The following is a 25,057-nucleotide window of genomic DNA, read 5'->3' as shown; positions in this document are numbered from 1 at the left end:
ATGAGCCACTGCTTTGGGGTTATGGACCATCCCAAAAAATTCCTGCTCCTCCATCCCTGGATTCCCGCTTATTCCTTTCCAGAGTTCATTTGGATAAATCCCCCTCATCTCCATATGGATAAATCCACAATTGCTTCATTTTCCTCCCTGAAATCCTCTCTTTTTGTTCTGTTTTTCCCTTTCCTTTTTTGCAGGAATTTTTTTTTTGTCTTCCTTTTCTCTTCCCTCCTTTTTTCCCCCTTTCCCTCTTTTCCTTCCTTTTTTCCTTTTTTTTTTTTTTTTTTTTTTTTAGTTTTTGTTTTTTCTTGCCATAAACAAATCATTCCTCGAGGAAGCAGCAGCCTCCCAATTTTTCTTGGAAGTGCCTCATTCCTGGAACAGGAAACTGCCAAAATCACCGAGGAATTATGGAATTCATGAAATCTCATTACCCCGGGCAATTTCCCAGCAGATGGGATCCATCCCAAACTTCAGCCAGGTCTTGGCAGCCTCTGGAATCTCTGGAATTGCCTCCAGGAGGATCTGTGGAGATTTTTAGAGCCATTCCCAGGGAAATGAGCAGTGGTGCCATCCCAGGGTGGCACCTCTGGGAGATTTTCCCTCCTTTATCCCAAAAAAATCCCACCCTGGATGGGTTCTCTCCATGCCACCCTATCCTTCATCCCTTTTTCCCTCGTCCTCATCCAGTAAAGAATTCCAGTTTTAATTGGCTCAAAATTGGGGTCTTTTTTTCCCCTCGTGAGCCAGAAATTTGCTGGGTTCTTTATCCATGAGGTGGAATTATCCCGTGGTTTGTTAAAATCCAGGAAAACAGGATGAACATCCCTGAAAACCTCACTGGGCTGCACTCACTAACATTCCCTGGGAGTTTAGGATTTATTTTGCCTGCTTAAGCCATCTAAAAATCCATTAAATTATTGGGGAAAAAATAAAATAAAATTTTAAATATAATAAAAATTTAAAATGCATAAATATAAATATAAAATATTTAATTATATAAATATATAAATATAATTTTTGTAAAGGAAATATCCCTAAATAACTGCACCACATCCTGATTTTTTCTTCTCCTTCTTGTGCTCCTGGAAGATCTCAGGACATTTATAGCCAATAAATTCAAATTTCACTTTCAGATCCAGATATTCCCCAAATATTTGCCTCAGGAAATAATTGCTGGGAATATTCTCGATAGGAATATTTTCCTTTTTCCAATGGATCATTTCCTACTGTTGCTAGAGAAAAGCAGGAACAATTTAGGAGCCAGGTCAGGAATTATTTGCTTTAACTTGTGTGCCTTAAATATTCCAAATTATCACCAGGGGCTGATTAACATATGGCCCTTAATCGGCATTAATTGGTGGTTTATTCCAATTGGATGCAATAAACACGGAGTTGCCTGGGAATGGCTGGATCAGGGAGGGATTTTTGGCTCAATTTTGGAATATTTTAGGTTTTATTCCTTTGAAAAGGCCACGGATTTGTGGCCTGGCCATAAACTGGAAAATGGAACCATGGAATTCTTCAGGTTGGGAAAGACAATTTTGGTTTATTGGTGTTAATATTGTTATTTTGTAATTAGAAATTCATGGAATGGGGTGGGAGAGATCCTAAAGCCCACCCAGTTCCATGGGCAGGGACACCTTCCACTATCCCAGGTTCTCCCGAGCCCCATCCAGCCTCACCTTGGACACTTCCAGGGATGGGCAATCCACAATTCCTCCAGGAAACCTTTCCCAGGGCCTCCCCATTCCCTGGGTAAGGAATCTTTTCCTCCCACCCCATCCAGTTCTCCCCTCTGTTGCTTCTAAACCATTCCCTGTCCGTATATCAGGTGCTGTGTTTCCCTTCCCGCAGGAAAACGGGAATTCCGACAACGGCTCCGCCATGCCCAGGCACAGATCCAGGAGATCCCACCCCGTGAGGATCCCATTCCAGAGCCATCCCTGTGATCCACGAGGAAGCAGGGCCCCGTCCCTGGAGGCTCCACCAGCAGCTCATCCCCCCGGCGCTCCGGGAGCTCGGAAATTCCCCTTGGGATCCACGGTGAGCCATGGAAGTGGGTCCTTATTTTCCCACCTGGGTAAAGACATGATGAACGTGGAAATTTAGGGATAAATATCCATGAATAAAGCAGGAAACGGGTGCTGCAGGAACCATTTTTCATGGACAAACAGATCCTTCCCCATGAATTTATCCAGGGAAGTGGGGGAACAGAATGATCTGGTTTTTGGGGAAAACAGAGCAATTGGAATCCCCTTGGAATATCGAAGGTATTTCCCTGTGGGGGTGGTTGGTGATAAACCTGCCCATTCCTGACACACCTGGACATTCCAGGGCTCTTTAACACAAGATCCCAGAAATGGGGCAAAAAAAAGTTGATTTTTATCAAATTTAGGAGCAAAAATTCCTATTCCCAGGAGTTAAGGATGGAAATTCAGGATGATTTTCCTGTGAATGGATTTCTTGGAAAGCAGGGAAGCAACCCTCACCCTGCATTCCCAGGAGGAATGAGCTGAGCTCATCCACACCTTCTCCAGGAATTCCAGGGTTAAAGTGGGACACCTGTGCCGTTGCCAAAAGCCTGGAATTGCTCAGGAATTGCTTGGTCCTGGCAGCTCCCTGATGTCCCATCCAGGCTGGAGCAGATGGGGAGCCTGGAGCCACCCCAAATCCAACCAGGAACCCTCCAAAGGATCCCGGTGATCCCTGGAAACCCCCAGCTTCCCTCTGGGATTTCCCACCTCCTTCCTCACATCCCATTCCTCAGAGGTCTCTTTTCCATGGCTCAAGGAAAAGTTTTTCCAGCTGCTCTCACACTTCCCTCTCCTCTTTTTGAATCCAAGGCATATCCAGGCCCTCATCATCCAAGGAGAATTAAGGTACGGAATTCCTCCTGACCTGCTCTTATCTCAGGGAGGAGGCAGCTGCTCCTTTCTTCCATTTTATCCCACTCTATCCCATGGATCCCATGGACCCCATGGATCCCATCCCATCCTATCTCATTAATCCCACGGATCCAATCCCATGAATCCTATCCCATCCCATCCCACCCCATCCCATCTTATGGATCCCGTGATCCCATCCCATGAATCCTATCCCATCCCATCCCATCCCATCCCATCCCATCCCATCCCATCCTATGGATCCCCTGGATCCCATCCCACGGATCCCATCCCATGGATCCCATCCCACCCCATCCCATGGATCCGATCCCATCCCAAGGATCCCATCCCATCCCATGGATCCCATCCCACGGATCCCACCCCATGGATACCATCCCATCCCATCCCATCCAATCCCATCCCATGGATCCCATCCCATCCCAAGGATCCCACACCCCATCCTATCCCACAGATCCCATCCCACCCCATCCCATGGATCCCATCCCATCCCATCCCATCCCATCCCATCCCATCCCATCCTATGGATCCCCTGGATCCCATCTCACGGATCCCATCCCATGGATCCTATCCCACCCCATCCCATGGATCCCATCCCATCCCACGGATCCCATCCCATCCCATGGATCCTATCCCATGGATCCCATCCCATGTCATCCCATCCTATGGATCCCATCCCATTGATCCCATCCCATCCCATGGATCCCATCCCATCCCATCCCATCCCATGGATCCTATCCCATCCCATCCCACGGATCCCATCCCATGGATCCCATCCCACAGATCCCACCCCATGGATACCATTCCATCCCATCCCATTGATCCAATCCCATGTCATGGATCCTATGGATCGCATCCCAATTCATCCCATCCTATGGATCCCATCCCATGGATCCCATCCCATCCCAAGGATCCCACCCCATCCTATCCCACAGATCCCATCCCACCCCATCCCATGGATCCCATCCCACGGATCCCACCCCATGGATACCATTCCATCCCATCCCATCCCATCCAATCCGATCCCATGGATCCCATCCCATCCCAAGGATCCCATCCCACCCCACAGATCCCATCCCATGGATCCCATCCCACCCCACAGATCCCATCCCATCCCATCCCATGGATCCTATCCCAAGGATCCCATCCCACCCCACAGATCCCATCCCATCCCAGTGCATTTTTCCTTGCAGAAGGAGGGAAGTGGCCCAGCAGATCCCTCCTCCCCTGGCCCAAAGGTCAGTGCTTTTATCCCACATTTTAATGCACATTCCCAGGATAACGATCCATTTTCCCAGAGCTGTCTCACTTTGGAAACTGAGGAATCACAAGGAAAAAAAAATCAGGAAAATCAAGATAAAATCACCAGTTCTGCCACTGGTGATGAGCAGAAATTCCAGGGTGGAATCTTTCATCTTTCACAGCTGATCCAAACATGGGATTTGTGTTTTGGGAATCCTCAAGCAGTTTGGGATTCCTCCTGTGTCTCCTTTAAAATCATGGAATTCTTCAACACCCGCAGTATCCTGGGACAGGGAAACCCTGGATTTTCCCTTTGCTCCAGGATTTGTGCTTTTCCCTCTGCATTCCCGCTGCACAGGAGAATTCCCAACCAGGGATTCCTCCATGGATATTTGCCAAAAACTGCAGCAGGAATGGGAACAGCACCCACCTGCTGCAAAGAGGGAAGGGAAAATTCCTTGGAATAATGAATTTCTGGTATTGATTTTTTGGGGGATTTGTTGTTTTCCAGGGAGAAATGGGAGCTCCTGGATCCCATGGAGACAAAGGAGAAAAGGTAGGGATGGGGTTTTCCTGATCTTTGAAACCAGAATTCCCTGTGCTGAGAGGGTCTGGAAAGGAAAAGGCAGTTGGGAATCCAATTATGGAGAGGACAGTCAATGGAAATGGGATTGGCACATTCCCACCTTTATCCCCAAACCTTCCTAGGGTTTTTTTTTCCAAATTCCATCAGTTTCCCACATACCTGCCATGCTCAGGAGGAAATCTAAATTTTAAAGGTTGGATTTAGTGATTTTTGAGGAGTTTTCCTACCTAAATGATGGAATTATTCTGTCCTACAATTCCAAAAATTCAAACAGTGCAAAGAGGGAAGGGAAAGCTCCTTGAATAATGAAATTTTGGGATTGATTTTTTTGGGGATTTGTTCTTTTCCAGGGAGAAATGGGAGCTCCTGGAGCCCGTGGAGACAAAGGAGAAAAGGTAGGAATGGGGTTTTCCAGCCTGATCCTTTGAAATTCCAGCAGTTCCCCACACATCTGCCATGCTCAGGAGGAAATCCAAAATTTAAAGTTTGGATTTAATGATTTTTGAGGAATTTTCCAGCCTAAATGATGGAATTGCTGTGTTGTATGAAAATTCAAGGGGGGTCCCCAATGTTCATTTTCTGCTGGATAAGAGAACTAAAAGATGGGATGGACAAGGAAATTCCAGCCCTGCAGGAAGGAAAGGATGGGAAAAAAAATGCCACAAAAACCTCATTTTAGAGTCACTTTGGGCAGTGAAAATTTATAGGGAGCAGGTGGCAGATCCAGGGGGATGGGGCACGGAATTCCAGGAGAAAGGGAGGGTTGGGAAAAGGCAGAATCCCATGGGGAATTTCGGATGGAACCCTGGGAGAAAAGGAGGGAAGAGGAGTGGCTGGAAAGGGAATTTTGTCTTGCAGGGACAGCCTGGGGACGTGGGAGAACCTGGAGAGAAGGTGAGTGCTGGAATTGGCTCCAAAGTTTATTTGGGAATCTCCTCCAAGAGCAGCCTGGGTGGGGCTGGATCCAATCCCAGCCCTGGAATATCAATGGATTAAATCCAAGGAATTTACAGAGATGCTGTCCAGCTGGACTAATGATGGCAAACCAAAAATATTGGTGTAAAAAAAAATTATTTATTAATTTTATTTCTTTCTTTATTTATTTTAATAGTTATTCGTTTGATATTTAATTATTTATTTTTTATTCTTTAATTACTAATTATTTATTATTATTTCTGATGAAGCTCTTTTTGTCTAATTATTTATTATCAATGCATAATTAGACAAAAATATATTCATCGGAAATATCTATTATGGAGAAGCTGAAACTTCCCAAGACAGGACAGAACAGTGCATGATACCGAAGTAATTAGATTAATTTAAATTAATTATTTTGGTGTTCGAAAAGAATTAATTTATTTTTGAAGCAATTCGTTATTATTTTATAATAATTTTTATAATTATTATTTTATATAATATTTCTTATTTATAATTATTTTTTAAGCAATTATCTTAAAATTAGCCAGAAATGCCAAAAATTGAAGTAGAGATTGATGTCACTCACTCAGACACGACCTGAGAGGGGCGTTTGATCTCCCCTCTCATCCCATCACTGAATTCCCCGGAATTAGGGAGTTTTCCCAGCTTTTTCCCCACGTTCCAGGCAGAGAATCCCTGGAAATCTCCTGCTCAGGGGTGACAATTCCATGACCTTGGAATCCTCTCTTTATTCCCAGGGCACCAAAGGAGACCGAGGGGAAGAAGGTCAGAAGGTAAAGGACAAAGCTGGGGCCAGCCAGGGGGGACTTTCCCTCCTTTTCCCAAATCCCACATTCCCAGCTCGGCATCAGCGTCCAGGGCACCTCCTCAGGTGTGGCTGGGGACCAGGAGGAGATTCCAGGAGGATCAGATGGACAGGACACCTTGGGAATGAGTAATGCCAGGGAATGTGTCTGACCCATAATACTGGGATAACATTCCCAGGAATATTCCAGGAGGATCACATGGACAGGACACCTTGGGAATGAGTAATGCCAGGGAATATGTTTGACCCAGAGTCCTGGGATAACGTTCCTAGGAATACTTTAGGAGAATCCCATGGACAGGACACCTTGGGAGTCATGCCAGGGAATGTGTTTGACCCATAATACTGGGATAACATTCCCGGGAATATTCCAGAAGGATCACATGGACAGGACACGGTGGGAATGAGTCATGCCAGGGAATGAGTCTGACCCAGAATCCTGGGATAATGTTCCTGGGAATATTCCATGAGGATCACATGGACAGGACACCTTGGGAGTAATTCCAGGGAACGTATCTGATCCATAATCCTGGGATACAATTCCCAGGAATATTCCAGGAGGATCACATGGATAGGACACTTTGGGAGTCATGCCAGGGAATGTGTTTGACCCAGAGTCCTGGGATAACGTTCCTGGGAATATTCCATGAGGATCACATGGACAGGACACCTTGGGAATGAGTAATGCCAGGGAATATGTTTGACCCAGAGTCCTGGGATAACGTTCCTGGGAATATTTTAGGAGGATCACATGGACAGGACACCTTGGGAGTCATGCCAGGGAATGTGTTTGACCCATAATACTGGGATAACATTCCCAGGAATATTCCAGAAGGATCACATGGACAGGACATGGTGGGAATGAGTAATGCCAGGGAATGAGTCTGACCCAGAATCCTGGGATAATGTTCCTGGGAATATTCCATGAGGATCACATGGACAGGACACCTTGGGAGTAATTCCAGGGAACGTATCTGATCCATAATCCTGGGATACAATTCCCAGGAATATTTCAGGAGGATCCCATGAACAGGACACCTTGGGAATGAGTCATGAATGCCAGGGAATGTGTCTGATTCATAATCCTGGGATAACATTCCCAGGAATATTCCAGGAGTTTCACATGGACAGGATGCCTTGGGAGTAATGCCAGGGAATGAGTCTGACCCAAAATCCTGGGATAACGTTCCTGGGAATATTCCAGGTGGATCACATGGACAGGACACCATGGAAATGAGTCATGACAGGGAATGAGTTTCACCCAGAATCCTGGGATACTGTTCCCAGGAACATTCCAGCTCCCTCTTTTCCAGAGCTGCTTCCCAACAAATTTGTCTCTCCAGCTCAGATCCTCCAGAGCTGCAGGAACCCTCGGAATGGGATCAGCTCCGTGGGATTCCAGCTGGATCTCCACAGAGCAGCACAAACCAAACTCTCCCTGTGCTGGGTTTACGATGGAAGGAGAATTCCTGATTTTTCCTGACTTTCCTTTCACAGGGAGAGCCTGGAGTTGGGTTCAGAGGTCCCATTGGCCAGGCTGGAGCACCTGGATTTAAGGTAAGGTGGAATTTCACTTGGAATTTTTATCCCCTGGGTTTTTCCTCTTTGCCATCCTGGTTTTCCACTGCTGGGTGTGGAGCACGGAAGTGGCTGCAAAGAGCAAGCACCAAAATCATCCTAGAAAGGCAGAAGAGGGATTTGGGATAGAGGGAATTCTCTGTGTCCTCCAAAGGGCCGTTCCAGAGGGAGATCCTGAGGATAAATACAGAATCATGGAAGGGTTTGGGCTGACCTCTCTGCAATCAGCAGGGACATCTCAGGCTGGGGAAAAAGAAATCCAGGGAATTGTGTGTTCAGCAGGAATGAGCTCCAGGGATCCCTGGGGTGTTTGAATTCACCACAGGTCAGCAGCTGAAGGCTCTGCCCTTATTTAACCATGGAAAAGCCCTTTTGTCACTAAAATTTGGGAAGAAAAGACATCCCGAAGTTCGGTGACAATTCCTCCAGCCCTTGGATCTCCTCATGGATCAGGACTGGAAGTGGTGTCCCAGATTCCATGCACTGGTCATGGGAATTCAAGGAGACATCCCAGACTTCCTCCAGGATCCCCAGCAAATCGCCCCCAATATCCCAATTTCCTGTGATTCCCTCTCCAGGGCGAGCCAGGGGCCCCGGGACCTCCAGGAGCTCAGGGCATCCAAGGAATCCGCGGCAACGCTGGCACTCCCGGATCCCAGGGGGACAGAGGGGCTCCAGGCGTGCCCGGAATTCCGGGACAGAAGGTGAGGGGACACCATGGGCTGTGTTTGTCACCTCAAGGTGACAACAATGAGCAAGCTTCCCATGCCAGGTGGCCCCTGTGGGCCAAACCCCCACAATTCCAGGTTTTCCTGAGCCTGGAGGTTGTCAGGGAAGTGGGAACAAATCCCAGTTGGCAAAGGAAAGGTACTGGGAGTGATTAGAATGATGGGATGATCCTCAGGTTCCAAAAGAAAACAGTGGAGCTCCCAGGAAGTTGTTCTTCCTGGGAATTCAGTGGTGGGAGTGGGAAGGAGTGGCCATGGGGATGGCAGCTGGAATTTTGGGGTCATTAATCCCTGGGAACAGAGGGAGGAGTCCCAGAATCCCAGGCTGGGAAAGCCCTCCAAATCCATGGGGTCCAAGCTGTGCCAAATCCCCAGTGAGTGCCACATCCAGGAATTCCTTGGACACCTCCAGGGATGGGGACTCCAAACCTCCCTGGGCTGCCCCTGCCAAGGCCTGACCCCCTTTCCATGAGGAAATTCCTGCCAGTGCAGGGAACCCTCAGATCACCAGCTCCTGCTTTTGCCTAGATCAGGGAAATTGGGATCTTTCCCATCCGTGTCTTCTCCTCTCAAAGGATTTTATTTTCCAGGGGGAACGTGGGAGGAGAGGCCGGAGTGGATCTCCTGGGCCCATGGGACCATCAGGATCCCCAGGAAAAGAGGTGGATTTATATTCCCTGTGCCTTTTGGGAGGAATGGATGGATGAGGGATCTGGGCTGGATGGGCTTCAATCCCCTGGGAATGTTGGGCTAGGAGAGCACTGAGCACTTCCAAAGCAAATCCTCCCTTTTATTTTGTTCTCCTTCTCCCGCAGGGAATTCCTGGGACTCCTGGACCCAAAGGCAACAAGGTCAGTGCCCCCTTCCCAGGAAAGTCATGAGCAGAAATCCTGGGATGGGAATGGGACAAATCCCTGCCTTCTCCTGGCTCCTCATCCCTGACCCCATCCTACTTCATCCCATTCCACCCTCATTCCCTTCCTCCCATGGTTCCTGGAGCACCCTCCAGAGAGAACAGCAGAAAATCCATGGATTTGGGTCCCCTGAGTCTTCCTTGGACTTCAGTCCTGGCCAAACTGATCAGGAATTGTGTGGTGGGGTATCCCTGCTCCCGGTGACACCTCTGGAATTCTCTGTTTTCCAGGGAGAAGCCGGCGTTGGAGCCGCTGGCCCCAGAGGTCCCCATGGATTCCCTGGCCCTCGGGTAAATAAATAAATAAATATTCCATAAATATTCCAGGCTTGGATTCCTGCAGCCTCCAGCCCCTTCGGAGGCAGCTTCATCCATCACCTCCCCACCACCCACCCCAGAAATTCCTGAAGGGTTTCAGGCAGCAAAATTCCTGAGAAGTTTTGGTCTCCTTCCGGCAAAGATGAAGTTGCAATTGGAGGCCGTGTTTAAATTTGCTGCTCCTGTGGCTCTCCCACAGATAAATCGGGATTTTATGGCCCAATCCACTGGGACAAACTCCCCACCTGCTTTGGGATAAGGGCTCCCAAGGAAAAACACTCAACAGCTGTGGGTAAACCTCGCCGGAGCTTCATTATCCAAAGGAAATGATGGAATAATATTTCTGCTCTTCCGACTTCCGGCATAAATCTAAATCCCAGCATCCCAGGTTGTGTTGGCTTCATATTGGGAGACCTAAATTTGGCCTCAGTTATTTGGAATTTGGGCAATTCCTGAGATTTAAAGGCAGATCCTGTAGGGCCAGCTCAAGGAGGTCCATGGGCCCCCCAGTGCAGCTCTTCCATCCCAATCCACAAAAACAGCCGGCACCTCATCCTGATGGAGGGAAGTTGGACAGGTCCTCTGGAGACAGGGAATTCTGCCTGCCCCATTCCCAGTGCATGGTTTGTGGGTTTGGGATCCCCTGTGTGCCTCACTCCCCGTTTCCATCCCTGCCCCTCTGCATCCCCCAGGGTGACGAGGGCATCGTGGGAATGCGGGGTCCCCCCGGAATGATGGTGAGTGCTCCGATATTCCCGGGAAACCACGGATCCACAGCCATGAGAGAAAAAATATGGGATTCTTCCTGTGGGAAATTAGAGATTTGGGAACCTGAATTCCAGTGGGATGGGGGAGTGGGAATCCTGTGAGTTCCTTACTGTCCTTGTCCGTTTGGGTGGCTCATCCCAAGGTTTGGAAGCTCTCCTGGAATATCAATCTCTCCCTGCTATTGTCAGTCTGCTGGAATTTCAGGAATTTCAAGGCAGGAATTTCGGGCTCTTGTTTTGCTGGAGGGGGCTAAGTAGGGGGAGACACAAATTGGAGCTGGAATTTGGATAAACTCACTATTGATTATTATTTATTAGGCTGTTGTTTTTCATGGAATGAAAGGAAGAGGATTTTTTAATAAGGACACGGAGCAATAGGAAATGAGGGAATAGCTTTAAACTGGAAGAGGGCAGGGATAAATGGGATATTGGGAAGAAATTCTTCCCTATGAGGCTGGGGAGGTCCTGGCACAGAATTTCCAGAAAAGTTTTGGCTGTCCCATTGCTGGGAGGTGTCCAAGGCCAGGTTGGACGAGGCTTGGAGCACCCTGGGATAGTGGAAGTTGTTCCTGCAGATGGAAATTCCCATTGTCCTGCATATTCCCGGGAATTTATCAAACAGGGGTGACCACGATGGCTTTTCACCTCCCCAAATTGGCCTCCCATCCTGGCTTGGCCTCCACGGGATCTGGAGATCCCATGGGATCAAGGATCCACCTCCACCTTGGAGGAACCTCTTGGAGCAACCCAGCTTTTCCTTGATGCTCCAAAAATCCCAGTGGGATTCTCAAAATGAGGGAATTTGGCTGAATTTATCCCCCTGCCAGGAGAATCCTGGTGGTGCACAGAGGATTAAAGCAGGAGCTCCTGTGCTGGTTCTTCCAGCAGATTTTCCATGCTGGAGCCCATCCCTGGAAGCAGCTCCACCTTTGGATGGAGGCAGCTCTTTCCCAGCTTTCCCACCTTCCCACTTTCCTCCTCTTTTCGTGGATCCTCACGTATTTCCTATGTGTTTTTTGTCTTTTCAGGGTCCAAAAGGCTTCCCAGGCATGAAAGGCCAAAGAGTAAGAACTGATCTTATCTACAACTCTTATCTTATTCTACAATTCTTATCTGATCTACAACTCAAATCTACATCTTTTATCTTCTCCACACGGTGTCCTGATGTTGTGGGGAGCAGCTGCCCTTTGAAACCAGTGGGAATAATCCCAGAATCTCCTGGGAGTAGACAGGGAGAGGCCCTGCATCAGCTTTGGGAATCATCCCAGGATCTCCTGGGAAGGGACTGGGAGAGCCCCTGGATCAGGCTTTGGGAATAATTCCAGGATATTCTGGGAATAGCCTGGGAGAGCCCCAGGATCTCCTGGGAATTGGCTGGGAGAGCCCCAGGATCAGCCTTTGGGAATTATCCCAGGATCTCCTGGGAATTGGCTGGGAGAGCCCCTGGATCAGGCTTTGGGAATCATCCCTGGATCTCCTGGGAATGGACTGGGAGAGCCCCAGGATCTCCTGGGAATGGACTGGGAGAGTCCCTGGATCAGGCTTTGGGAATTATCCCAAATCTCCTGGGAATAGTCTGGGATAGCACCTGGATTGGCCTTAGGGAATTATCCCAGGATATCCTGGGAATTGACTGGGAGAGCCCCTGGATCAGGCTTTGGGAATAATTCCAGATATCCTGGGAATTGGCTGGGAGAGCTCCTGGATCAGGCTTTGGGAATTATCCCAGGATATTCTGGGAATGGGCTGGGAGAGCCCCTGGATCAGCCTTTGGGAATCATCCCAGGATATCCTTGGAAAGGACTGGGAGAGCCCCTGGATCAGCCTTTGGGAATTATCCCAGGATCTCCTGGGAATGGACTGGGAGAGCCCCTGGATCAGCCTTTGGGAATAATTCCAGATCTCCTGGGAATGGGCTGGGAGAACCCCTGGATCAGCCTTTGGGAATTATCCCAGGATATTCTGGGAATGGACTGGGAGAGCCCCTGGATCAGCCTTTGGGAATCATCCCAAAATATCCTTGGAAAGGACTGGGAGAGCCCCTGGATCAGCCTTTGGGAATTATCCCAGGATATTCTGGGAATTGGCTGGGAGAGCCCCTGGATCAGGCTTTGGGAATAATTCCAGATATCCTGGGAATTGGCTGGGAGAGCTCCTGGATCAGGCTTTGGGAATCATCCCTGGATCTCCTGGGAATGGGCTGGGAGAGCCCCAGGATCAGGCTTTGGGAATAATTCCAGATCTCCTGGGAATTGGCTGGGAGAGCTCCTGGATCAGGCTTTGGGAATCATCCCTGGATATTCTGGGAATGGGCTGGGAGAGCCCCTGGATCAGCCTTTGGGAATTATCCCAGGATATTCTGGGAATGGGCTGGGAGAGCCCCTGGATCAGGCTTTGGGAATCATCCCAAGATATCCTTGGAAAGGACTGGGAGAGCCCCTGGATCAGGCTTTGGGAATAATTCCAGATCTCCTGGGAATGGGCTGGGAGAGCCCCTGGATCAGCCTTTGGGAATTATCCCAGGATATTCTGGGAATGGACTGGGAGAGCCCCTGGATCAGCCTCTGTGCTCTGCACTCCAGCTCCTATTCCATGCAAATTCCACGAAAAGGTTTGAGGGAGGAATTTGGGAAATCCTTCATTTTCAGGGTGCCATCCCACCCCTACGGGATGGAAGTGCTGAATCCCATTGGAATGGGAGATCCAGCAGCAATCCCACACTGTGCTGAGCATGGAGTCAGGAAAACCCCACCTCAGTCCCCTGGGGGTTTATTCATTGTCTAATCCATAAATTTGGGGTTTCCACAACATTTCATGGCAAGCTGAGGGTTTTCCAGAGTGTCCAGAGGATCTGACTTCCAGCTCCAGGAAGTTTTAGTGGCTTGGAGTGGGAATCAATGGCCTGAGCAACACAAGGGGCAATAAAAAGAGAATAATTCACCTTTTTTTGTTTTGTTTTCCTGTTTTTAGGGTGATCGGGGACTTCTGGGACCAAAGGGAGAACGAGTAAGGACATTCCAGATTTTTTGGGGTTTTCCTTTCTCTGTGTGGCTCCCAGAAAAGTCTGGATCCATCCTCTCCTTGCTGTGCCTATGAAATGAAGAGGAGACAACACCTTCCTTTGTGGGAGTCTCCACCACTTTAAATCAATTTTTTTTTATTCCATCCTCACACTGCAAACATCTCTGGGAGCTGAGTTTGTGGGATGGATTTGAAGGGATCCTACAAAGCACAACCAAAAAAAAAAAAAAAACAAAAAAAAAACAAAAAAAGAGAAAGTAATTTTGGGAACGATTTGCTGGGGCACAAAAATCCTGAATTAAGAGAGGAAGAAAATTCCCCATGATTTTAGGAATGAGCAGCTGACCCCAGAGCCAACCTTAATTTCCAGCAGCCCAAGCTGGCTCCTGACAGGTAATGGGAAAATAACTCCTCAAGTGCTCCTGGAAAAATGCTCAGAAACCGCTGAAGCCGTGCCCGGCGTTTTGTTAAGTCCCTTCCTGGCCGGAATGGCTGGTCGGAAAATGAGGTTTTGGAAAAGCTCCGTGATGATGCTGCCCTCGAGTCACGCAGTATTCCGTGATTAAGGCCCATTTGTCTCTGAGGAAGCTCCTCTGGAAAGGAACTCGCCCCGGAGACCAATCAATTCTTAATTTGCTTCGTGAGGAGGCCTCGGAATTCTTCCCAGGCCGGAGGAATGTGGGATGAGTTTTCCAAAGGATGCCTCTGTAAAAGATGAGGTGGAATCAGAGATAAAACGGGAGCCGGAGGGGAAAATCGGTTTGGGTTTGTTCCACCTGATTCCAGCTTTATTTTCCATCTCATTCTCCCTGGGTTAGTGTAAGGATAACTCCATGGATGCCAGGGTTGGATTAAGCTGCAGGATTTTTTTGTCTCCCTTCTGTTCCCAAAATTTGTTGAGCCCCATCCTGGCTCTGTTTGAGAGCTGGGAAGCAGGAACGTGTACGAAACCAGAATTTGGGAATGGTCCTGTGGTGAGGGTGGGACAGAGTCCAAAATGTCGGATTTTTGGGAATATTGATGGATGTGGAGCTGGTAAAACCCCAGCAAGGCAGAATCACCCAGATCAGGAATATTTGCACTGAAGGGAGTTGAGTGAAGGGAATTTTTTCCGAAGGGAACACAGCTGCCCACCTTTGGAGACACAACCATCCCTCCTCCAGAGCAGAGACATTCCTTGAAAAAACAGAATTCCCCTCCCTGAGGAACTCGGCAGGGGTGTGTCCATGGGATTCCTGCGTCCCTGTGGCTCCCAGGGGTGACACTTTGGGGATGTCACCCCCCAAACCTCCCTCTGAGGGGTGATCCTGGTGCCATTCCTGAGCTGCACCCACAATCCAGGGCACCATGGACAGCTCCATTCCCTGCTGGTTGGTGGCTGCTTCCCACAGCTGGGAAGTGCTGGGAATCCTGATCCCAACACCCTGAGTGACAAAGCCACGGGTCACTCGTGGAATCTGTCCCAGCACTGGGATCAGGGAATGATCCCTTTGTCCCTTTCCACTGGAATAACACCAGCAGGCTCCAACAATTTTAGGGACAAGAGGGCACTGAGAAACCTCAGGATTTGGGGTTTTCTCAGCATGTTCATGATCAGGCTTTTAATGAAGGGTGATTAACCCTAATAATTAACATTTTTGTTAATCACTGCATTGCCAGTGGGATCCTCTGAGTGACAAAGCCACGTGTCCCTCGTAGACTCTGTCCCAGCACTGGGATCAGGGAATGATCCCATTGTCACTTTCCATCTGGGAGAAATGCACTGGGATAACACCAATGGGCTCCAATGTTTTAGGGACAGGAGGGCACTGGGAAACCTCGGGATTTGGGGTTTTCTCAGCATGTTCATGATCAGGCTTTTAATGAAGGGTGATTAACCCTAATTTTTGTTAATCACAGCATTCCCAGTGGGATCCTCTGAGTGACAAAGCCACGTGTCCCTCACGGAATCTGTCCCAGCACTGGGATCAGGGAATGATCCTGTTGTCCCTTTCCATCCAGGAGAACTGTGCTGCGATAACACCAGTGGGATCAAACATTTTTAGGGACAGGAGGTCTCTGGGAAACCTCAGGATTTGGGCCTTTTTGGGCACGTTCATGACCCAGCTTTTAATGAAGGGTGATTAACCCTAACAATTAACATTGGTTTTAATCACTGCATTCCCAGTGGGATCCATGAGCTCCCAGTGGATCCCTTTCTCTGTCTCTCCTTTCTCCAGGGTGAATCCATGACAATTTTTGGACCCCAGGGCTACAAAGGCACCAAAGGAGATCCCGTGAGTTTGGCTTTCCAAGCTGTCCCTTCCCTGCTCGGGATCAGCGCTGGGAAGCAGCGCTTGGATCCAGCTGGATCCTTCCAGGAGAGGTGGAATAATTCAAATCCACCAATTCCTGGTTTTCCTTTCAGGGTGAGCAGGGACTGCCAGGTTTTGACGGAGACAAAGGCGAGAAGGGAGAGGACGGACCCGTAGGAGAAAAGGTGGGAACTTCTCAACTTTCCTGTGAGGAAGGGACTGGAGGTGGTGGAAGGAATTCCCAGAAAAATTATGGATACCCCCGGATCTCTGGAACAGAATTCCCAGAAGAATTGTGGCTACCCCATCCTTGGAAATGCCCTAGGCCGGGTTGGATGAGACTTGGAGCAATCTGGGATCATGGAGGGTGTCCCAGGGCTGGGATTGGAACTGGGTGATCTTTAAAGTCACTTCCATCCCAAACCATCCTGGAATTCTCTGGTCTCTGCTGGAAAACACGGCCACACCCAGCTCTGGCACCGACAGGGAGAGGAGGGGGCTGGGAAGGGGCTTGGGGACCCCAAACAGGTCCCATTTCTCAGGTGTCCCACTGGGAAAAGCGACCGTTCCATTCCATTCCCACACCCCCTGTCACTGTAGGATACAAAAGAACACAAGCATGCACACCGCTGCTCTCAAGGTGAAAAACGGGAATTTATTTCCTGACTCCAACATGTATAGATTTCCAAAAGTGACAGTGGGCTGGAGGGTGACAGTGCCGCCTCTCCAATGACACTGGACAAACCAACAGCCCATCAAATTTCTCCTCCTCCTCCATAAAAGAATGCAAAACAATGAGTTATTTACAGAAAGTGTGCGAGAGAGTTTGCTACAAGAATGTCAACATCAGGAGGCTTAGAAAAACTTAAAAAATCAGGGCGACAATCCCCCTCTCCCTCCAGGAGCTGTCCCTGCTCCTGGAGCCTCTGGAATGCTCCTGGTAAGGCTTGGACGGCTCCCGTGTCCCTGATGTGTCCCCTGGGTGGTGGCAGAGCTCCTCCCTCTCCCTCAGCTCCCCAGGAGCTCATCCCAGGTCCCAACCCGGCCCCGTTTTCCTGGGAGGAATCACGGAACTCTCCCACTCCCAGCTGAGTCACAGCCGCCGTCTCCGTGTCCTACTCATCCCAATTTCCATCTCGCGGAAATGGCTTTGGCTCCTCCAGCCTGACCCAGGGCTGAATAAATTGAAGTCCCCGCAGCAGCAGTGACACATCCAGCTCCTGTTATTTCCCACGGGAAGCTGCATCCAGGTGGGAATTGCCTGATCCAAGGGGAGCACATCCTTTGGGAAGAGGCAGATCCTGCCCTTTTCTGATCCCGCTGCTCAGGTCCCCAAAGTGAAGGAAACTATTGGGAGACTCTCCCATGTTTTTTTTAAAGTCGGATAAAATTCCACGTATTTCATTTGTCCGGTTGGACTCTGATGAAAAACCCTCCATAAAAATTAATCCATGAAAAATAACCCATAAAAATATTCCATTCAAAATAATCCATTATAAATAACCCATATAAATACTCCAGAAAAAATAATCCATGAAAAATAACCCATAAAAATATTCCATTCAAATTAATCCATGAAAAATAGCCCATTAAAATACTCCAGAAAAAATAATCCATGAAAAATAACCCATAAAAATATTCCATTCAAAATAATCCATTATAAATAACCCATATAAATACTCCAGAAAAAATAATCTATGAAAAATAACTCAAAAATATACTCCAGAAAAAATAATCCATGAAAAATAATCCATAAAATAACCCACGACCATCTCCTCTTGGATAAATATCTGGATGGCTTTGGAGAGTGGAATCTCTAGCCCCAGCGAGCCCAGCAGGGTCTTCTCCTGGATTTTTGGCAGAGATAAAGCTCATCCCCAGGATCCAAACCCCCTTCCTGCCCGTTTTCCTTCAATCCCCACCACTGGAATCTTTTCCAGAACAATTCCCAGGGTTTCCTGCAAACTCCTGGCACTGGTGGCTTTTTCCCAATCCCTGGGATGGAATTTTGATATGGAAATGGTGCTTTTGGTCATCTTGGTTATCTCCATGGGTTTTTCCATGGATAAGTTGCAGAGAGCGGGTGCTCACAATGTATTTAACAGGGATTTTAACATTTTAGGGAATCAAAGGAGAAGCTGGGTCCAAGGGAATGATGGGACTTTTTGGGAGCAGAGGACCCGTGGGACAGAAGGTGAGCTCCAAATCTGCCAGGACGGAGGTGGAAAATCCCATCCCGGTTTTCCCATGGGATATAATCCCTCATTCCCTACCCAAAATTACTGGTTGGAATGATTGAGGATCTGGAAAAGCAGGAGAAGCTGCATTTCTGCATTTTCCAGGAAAATCCTGAAGCTTTTAAAGGAGCAGAGTGCTCTGGGAGCTTTCCCAGGCTGGAATGGTCAGTAAGGAGTTGCTGGAATGTCAGTATTCCAGCAGGGAGGTCAGAGATGGTCTCCAAGCTCCATTCAGAGCCAGTGGAATCAATTCTTTTCCAGGTGGGATATTTGGGATATCCCACTGCCCCTTCCAGCTGCTGCTGGAAGCTCTCCTTGTCCCTTTTCCAGAATTCCTACAGCATTCCCTGTTTCCAGAGGGGTCTCAGCTCTTCCCCAGGGTAACTCATCCCTGCTTTCCTTGCAGGGGGAGCCAGGAGAACCGAGCTCGCCGGGATCTCCCGTGAGTCAGAAAACATTTCCCTGCCTTTCCAAACCCTGGGTGTGGAGAAGGGCCCTGGTCCTCTCCCAGCGCCAGGAATTTGGGAAAGGGTGGGAAGAGGCCGTGGGAACTCAGAGCTTCTCCCCAAAGTCCGTGTTCCAGGAGGTTTTGCTGGAAAATCAGTCTGGAGATCAGGGATCCCAGCCAGAGGTTTGGGGTTATGGCTTGTGGAAGAAATTCCTCTCTGTGAGGTTTGGGATGCCCTGAACCTCACAGAATTCCCAGAAAAATTATGAATGCCTCATCCCTGCAAGTGTCAAGGCCAGGCTGGACAGGGTTTGGAGCAACCTGGGATAGTGGGAGGTGTCCCTGCTCTTGGGATGGGCTTTGAGGTCCCTTCCCACCCAAAATGTTCCACAATTCCATGATTTTGCATTAAGGAACGCAAGAAAAATACATTTATTTAATGTGTTTAATGCCTTTGGTGTATTCACCCCAAATGGAAAAGTCTCCAAGCTCCAAGACTCTCAGGATCATGGAATCATGGAATATTTGGGGTTGGAAAGGACCCACCAGGATCATCGAGTCCAGCTCTTACATTAAGGGCCCAAACCCCAAATTTCCAAGGTTGTCCAAAGAAATAAATCCCCATTGATTCCTGGCCACAGCCAGGGAATTATTGACAGGCCTGGAACCCCGAGTGGGAATTGCTCCCTGAGGAAAAGGCCCTCATCCAATCAGTAATTTTATTAATTATTATTGTTTTTAATAATTATAAACAACCTTCTTGGCCAAAGCCTCGAGGCTGGAATGTGCTGCAAGGTGTGGGATTGAGGATATTTATGGAATTGTTTTGTAGGGAACACGTGGCTCCATGGGGTGAATCCATCCAGGAATGGAGCAAAGCTTGCTGAGTGCAAAGGGATCCCAGCGTCCTGGTTTTCCCTGGATTTTGGGGATAATCATTCCCACTGAGTGGTGTCCTGCCATCCACCATCTGAGCAAAGCAAAGGAATTTTCCTTTTGGAAATACCCTGGGATTCCAAGCTGGGATTTGATCCCTCACCACATGCCCAAAATTGCAAAAGCCGGATCCAAGCTGGAATGCTGCTGGAGGATCCATGATAAATTCTGGAATTCATCCCACCTGGGGCCACCTCTGCCAGATTCACTTCCCACTGGTTTCATTGGAAGATTTAGGGAATTCCCACCCATCATTCCCGTCCATTCAGGCACCTGAGGGAGGATCCTGATGGGAATTCAGCTCCCGCTTCACTTCCCAAGTGCTCCCCTTTGATTATTCCTTCCCTGAGTTATTCCCAAGCTGTCCATCGTTCCCAAATCCTCTTTTCCTGACGACAGAACTCCCATCCTGCCTGGATCCAACACCAAATCTTCCAGGCAGAGCCTCGTGCTCCTCATTTTCCTCCATTTCCCTCTAATCCCATCTTTTATTCCCACAAATTGCCCACAATTGCTGCTCCTGCTGAACTCCCTGGCAGCGATTTCGGCGCCCTCATCCATTTACTCTCCCGATTTTTCTGATCCATGGAAGTTCCCAACAGAGCTGACAGCATCTGTGTCTTCTCCCTGCAATTATTCCTCGGAAAATTTCAATGGATCCTCTTGACTTCCCACACGGGTTCAGTTTTGATATTCCAGGCGCCTCCTCCTCCTTCCCCCTCTTTTCTAAAAGCTCAGCTCCCTTTTTATTTTGCTGTTCCTGCCTCGCTTCCCTCTTTTATGTTCCAATTGCTGCCTTTTATTCCCATTAACTCGTCATTTGGATCATGGACTAGGGCTTCCAGCTCCTCTTCTTTATTCCCTGTGATTGTGCATTAAAATAACCACGGGTTAACCCATTATTCTCCACCAAACTCTGGTTTTTAAGGCACTTTTCCCTCGTTTCTTGGTTTTCCAAGGATTCTGAATCCCTGGAAAAGTTCAGCAGGAGTGGGAATGGTTTATAAGCAGGAATTTGAGTTTATGATGGATATTAAGTGTCCCAGGAAAACTGGGATCACACAGAATCCTAAAATACTGAAGGTTGGATCCTTCCAGATCCTCTCATTCCAAACCCCCTGCCATGGGGAATTTTCCACCAAACCGGGCAATTTCCACCAAACCAGGCAATTCCCACCCCAAACCCAAATTTTTTGGGGAGGAAAGTTGCTCCAAACTGCAGCAAACGATCCTGCCCAAAACCCGGCAGGGAAGGGCTAAAACCAGGGCTGGAGCTCCAGGGTGGAGATTCCATTTCCATCATCCCATCAGATCCTGAGGAGCGGGAGCCCAGGAGGTGCAAAACCTTTCAGGAGCAGTTTGGGAATTCATCCTCCTTTTGATGTGTGCCTTCAAAGGGCTCCATCCTTTGGGGGAGCATCCCGATGGATTCCAGTGTGTCCCTGCTCATTCCCAGCTCCTCCCTGCCTCCAGCAGGAATTTTTGCCCAGGAGCCAGGGAGGATCCGAGGTTTCTCTGCCTGCGTCACAGGGCTGGTGACTCAGCCTCCCTGCGTGGACCAGCAGCGTTGGCAGTGCAGTTTCAGCAACGTTTTAATCCCCAAATCCAAACAGCCAGAGTCTGTTTCCAGTATTCCTGCAGTAATTTCCTTTAAATTGCCATTTAAATTTTAATTTACTCCCATTTATTGTCCAGCCTTGACTTCCCTGGCACGACACCAGGATGGAAATCCGAGGGAACAAATTTCCATTTGGCTTCTTTGCATTTTCTTCTTTCTTTTTTCTCCCTCTTTAAATTCCTCCAATCCCACCTTTTCCCTGTCCTAGGAAAGCATCACCTCCATGACCTTCTTCCCTTTCAGGCCATGCTCAATCCCGATTTTAAACCTTCCAATCCACATTCCAAAATCTCTCCAGCAGGAAACCACTTATGGAGAGGTAAAACCCGGGTCTAAATCTTATTTGCTGCCTGGACTAAGCAGGCCAGGCTTAGACTCAGCTTTCCGTCCCATCCTTAAGATTTTAAACCTTCCAATCCACATTCCAAAATCTCTCCAGCCTAGGATAAGCAGGAAACCACTTAGGGAGAGATAAAATCCAGGTCTAAATCTTATTTATGTTGCCTGGACTAAGCAGGCCAGGCTCAGACCCAGCTTTCCTTCAGCATATCCTGAAGTGAGTTTAACTTTTCCTAAAACCATCTGGGATTCTCTCAGGAGGAGAAGGATCTCATAGAAAGCAGGAAGATGAGTTGGACAGGAAAACATGGAAAACCTGGCACTGGAGATAATTGGGATAATTAAGAGAAGTATTAAAGCTTAAATTAAATTTAAATTAAATTAAATTAGAAGAACTCTACTTAATGTCAGGGGTTTTAGTGCAAAAAAAGAAGATTTTTGAGCCATTCCTGGTCTGATCCCAGCTCCCAGCTCCTTCAAAACTCCAGGCACTTGAAGGTATCCTGGATTTGTGGGGTTTAACCACCACACAAATGGTTTATTGCCCTCCAATCTGTCCCAGCAAACAGAAATATTCCCATTTTCCCCGGGGTTTATGGTTTGTTTATTTATGTCCCCAGATGGAATTTTCTATTGATTGTGTCAATAAATAGTTACCAATAAAGAGATATCCGTGCCTGGGATATGGAAGAACATGGATTTCCCCTGATCCAGGGAGTCCCTGGCACACAAATCTGATTTTATTTTTATCTTAATGAATTTGTTTCCTTCCAACAACCACAGCAAACAAATTCCAAGCAGAGAATTCCACTTGTTCAGCTCCTGATTTCCTCAACTAGCCAATTCATTCTCCCCTGAGAGGGGCTCAAGTGGGGATAAATCCAATTTTTTCCTCACATCCAGGTGCTGGAAAATACCATCAAAATTGGCCAGGATTAATGAGGAGGCTGCAGCAAACTTGGGAAAAAATGAAAATTTAAAAATAAAAAATTAAAAAGAGGATTTTTAGCAGCTTTATTTGCTGCCACAACAAAGGGAGACTCCATGAAATGAGGTCCCAGTGTTGGATGTGGCTCAAGAAGCCAAAAAATTCCAGAATGGGATAAAAAACCTGCAGCCTCCTTAAATCATTCCTGAAATCCCTGTTCCCATTCCCAAGTCCATCCAAATCTCTTTACCTGGAATGACCCTTTTGCTGCCACAACTTCCCCAGCTGGAATTACAAATTCATCCCCTCCCAGGTTTCATTTGCCAGGGATTTACAATCCATGGAATTGGGATGAGGAGTGGGAGAGAAATCCCAGCCTCAGGCCTTGGGGCTGTTCCTGGGGGAGCTTCTGCCCTTGGATTGAGGGATCCTACAGTTGGGATTTCATCCTGGGCTGTCCTCATCCCTCTTCCCTGAAAATAACAGGCTCTGGAATGAATTTGTCCCAACTTTCTGGCAGGGTGCAGCAGGACTGGATGGGAAGAACGGGATCAAGGGAGCCAAAGGGGACAGAGGCCTTCAGGGACAGAAGGGGAAGCCGGTGAGTGGAAGGATTGTTTGGAATGTGGATCTCACACTCCTATCTGTGCCTTCCCAGATCCCACCTTCCTATTGGGCCTTCCTGGATCCCACATTCCTGTCTGTGCTTTCCCAGATCCCACATTCATCCCTTCTCCTTCCCAGATCCCACATTTCTGTCTGTGCTTCCCTGGATCCCACATTTCTGTCTGTGCTTCCCTGGATCCCACATTCCTGTCTGTTCCTTCTCAGATCCCACATTCCTTTTAGTACTTCCCTGGATCCCACATTCCTGTCTGTTCCTTCTCAGATCCCACATTCCTTTTAGTACTTCCCTGGATCCCACATTCCTCTCTGCTCCTTCGCAAATCCCACATTCCTGTCAGTGCTTTCTGGGATCCCACATTCCTCTCTGCTCCTTCCCGGACCCCACATTCCTTTTGGTGCTTTCTGGGATCCCACATTCCTTTTGGTGCTTTCCTGGATCTCACATTCCTGTCTGCTCCTTCACAGATCCCACATTCCTGTCTGCTCCTTCACAGATCCCACATTCCTTTTAGTACTTCCCTGGATCCCACATTCCTCTCTGCTCCTTCCCAGATCCCACATTTCTGTCTGTGCTTTCCGGGATCCCACATTCCTCTCTGCTCCTTCCCAGACCCCACATTCCTTTTGGTGCTTTCTGGGATCCCACATTCCTGTCTGTGCCTTAATGGAACCCACATTCCTGTCTCCTCCTTCACAGATCGCACATTCCTGTCTCCTCCTTCACAGATCCCACATTCCTGTCTGCTCCTTCACAGACCCCACATTCCTTTTGGGCCTTCCAAGATCTCACATTCCTGTCTGTGCTTTCCTAAATCTAACATTCCTGTCTGTGCTTTTCTGGATCCCACATTCCTGTCTGTGCCTTCCCAAATCCCACATTCCTTTTGGGCCTTCCTGGGTCCCACATTCCTTTGGCCCCTTATTCCTGAATATTTATCTCCTTTGTCCTTTTTTTCCATGTAGGGAGGGAAAGGTGACCCTGGGACCACTGGTGACACCGGGCAGAAAGGGATAAAGGTAGGACATGGATGAGATCCTGGGAAATCCCATTCCTTGGGATGAGAACGTGGTGGAACAGCTTTGGATGGCTCTGCATGGATTGGGAGCTGGAGAAACATTCTCCAGAGCTCCTTCCAGCCTCAACCACTCCATGATCCTGGAAAATAAAGGTTGGGATGAGCAGGGATGGGGAGGGAGCTTCCAGCAGGCCTAGAATTCCTCCTCTGCCCTCATTCCCTGTGATCTCCTCAATTCCCAGGGCCTGCGGGGCCTTCCAGGCCGGACCGGCGCTCCTGGAGCCAAAGGTGCCAAGGTGAGCCAAGCCCAGCCAAGCCCAGCTTTCCACCCTGCTCCAGCTGCCCCATTCCCAAAACTTCCCACCCATTCCCAGGAAAGCTTCATCCATGGAATCCTGAGGAATCCACCCCATTTCTGTGAGGAAATCCCTCTTGGAAGGCCTGTGAAGAGCAGGAAATCACAGATCAGAGGGTTTTAAGGCATGCAGGGAACTTCGGGATAATCCAGGGTTAAAACCTAAACTAAACCCAGCCCAATTCCCTCCTGATCCATGGCACAGAATCCTGAGGAATCCACCCCATTTCTCAGGGAAAATCCCTCCTGGAAGGCCTGTGAAGAGCAGGAAATCACGGATAAGGAAGCTTTAAGTCTTGCAGGGAACTTTGGGATAATCGAGGGTTAAAACCTAAACTAAACCCAGCCCAAATCCCTCCTGATCTGGGGATCCTGAGAAATCCACCCCATTTCTGGGGGAAAATTCCTCCTGGAAGGCCTGTGAAGAGCAGGAAATCATGGATAGGGAACTTTGGGATAATC

At 48.4% G+C, this 25,057-nt stretch overlaps 1 protein-coding gene across 1 annotated transcript in view; it reads left to right on the top strand.

Moving 5' to 3' along the window:
* Nucleotides 1-25,057, top strand: part of LOC131082232 (collagen alpha-1(VII) chain-like) — a 109,836-nt gene that overhangs the window by 67,501 nt on the left and 17,278 nt on the right. The window contains exons 53-73 of the mRNA XM_058021932.1: nucleotides 1,855-2,043; nucleotides 2,844-2,879; nucleotides 4,654-4,698; nucleotides 5,079-5,123; nucleotides 5,587-5,622; nucleotides 6,405-6,440; nucleotides 7,970-8,029; nucleotides 8,629-8,754; nucleotides 9,369-9,440; nucleotides 9,594-9,629; nucleotides 9,923-9,982; nucleotides 10,702-10,746; nucleotides 11,805-11,840; nucleotides 13,747-13,782; nucleotides 16,017-16,073; nucleotides 16,205-16,276; nucleotides 18,214-18,285; nucleotides 18,735-18,770; nucleotides 23,118-23,198; nucleotides 24,188-24,241; nucleotides 24,483-24,536. Of these exons, the coding sequence (XP_057877915.1) occupies nucleotides 1,855-2,043; nucleotides 2,844-2,879; nucleotides 4,654-4,698; nucleotides 5,079-5,123; nucleotides 5,587-5,622; nucleotides 6,405-6,440; nucleotides 7,970-8,029; nucleotides 8,629-8,754; nucleotides 9,369-9,440; nucleotides 9,594-9,629; nucleotides 9,923-9,982; nucleotides 10,702-10,746; nucleotides 11,805-11,840; nucleotides 13,747-13,782; nucleotides 16,017-16,073; nucleotides 16,205-16,276; nucleotides 18,214-18,285; nucleotides 18,735-18,770; nucleotides 23,118-23,198; nucleotides 24,188-24,241; nucleotides 24,483-24,536 (1,284 nt within the window). The remainder of the gene's footprint in view (nucleotides 1-1,854; nucleotides 2,044-2,843; nucleotides 2,880-4,653; nucleotides 4,699-5,078; nucleotides 5,124-5,586; nucleotides 5,623-6,404; nucleotides 6,441-7,969; nucleotides 8,030-8,628; nucleotides 8,755-9,368; nucleotides 9,441-9,593; nucleotides 9,630-9,922; nucleotides 9,983-10,701; nucleotides 10,747-11,804; nucleotides 11,841-13,746; nucleotides 13,783-16,016; nucleotides 16,074-16,204; nucleotides 16,277-18,213; nucleotides 18,286-18,734; nucleotides 18,771-23,117; nucleotides 23,199-24,187; nucleotides 24,242-24,482; nucleotides 24,537-25,057) is intronic.

Source organism: Melospiza georgiana, chromosome 4 (genome assembly GCF_028018845.1).
Source record: "Melospiza georgiana isolate bMelGeo1 chromosome 4, bMelGeo1.pri, whole genome shotgun sequence".
Classification (NCBI taxonomy): domain Eukaryota; kingdom Metazoa; phylum Chordata; class Aves; order Passeriformes; family Passerellidae; genus Melospiza; species Melospiza georgiana.
Note: the sequence above shows the minus strand (reverse complement) of the source record. Positions and strands in the feature narration are given on the sequence as shown.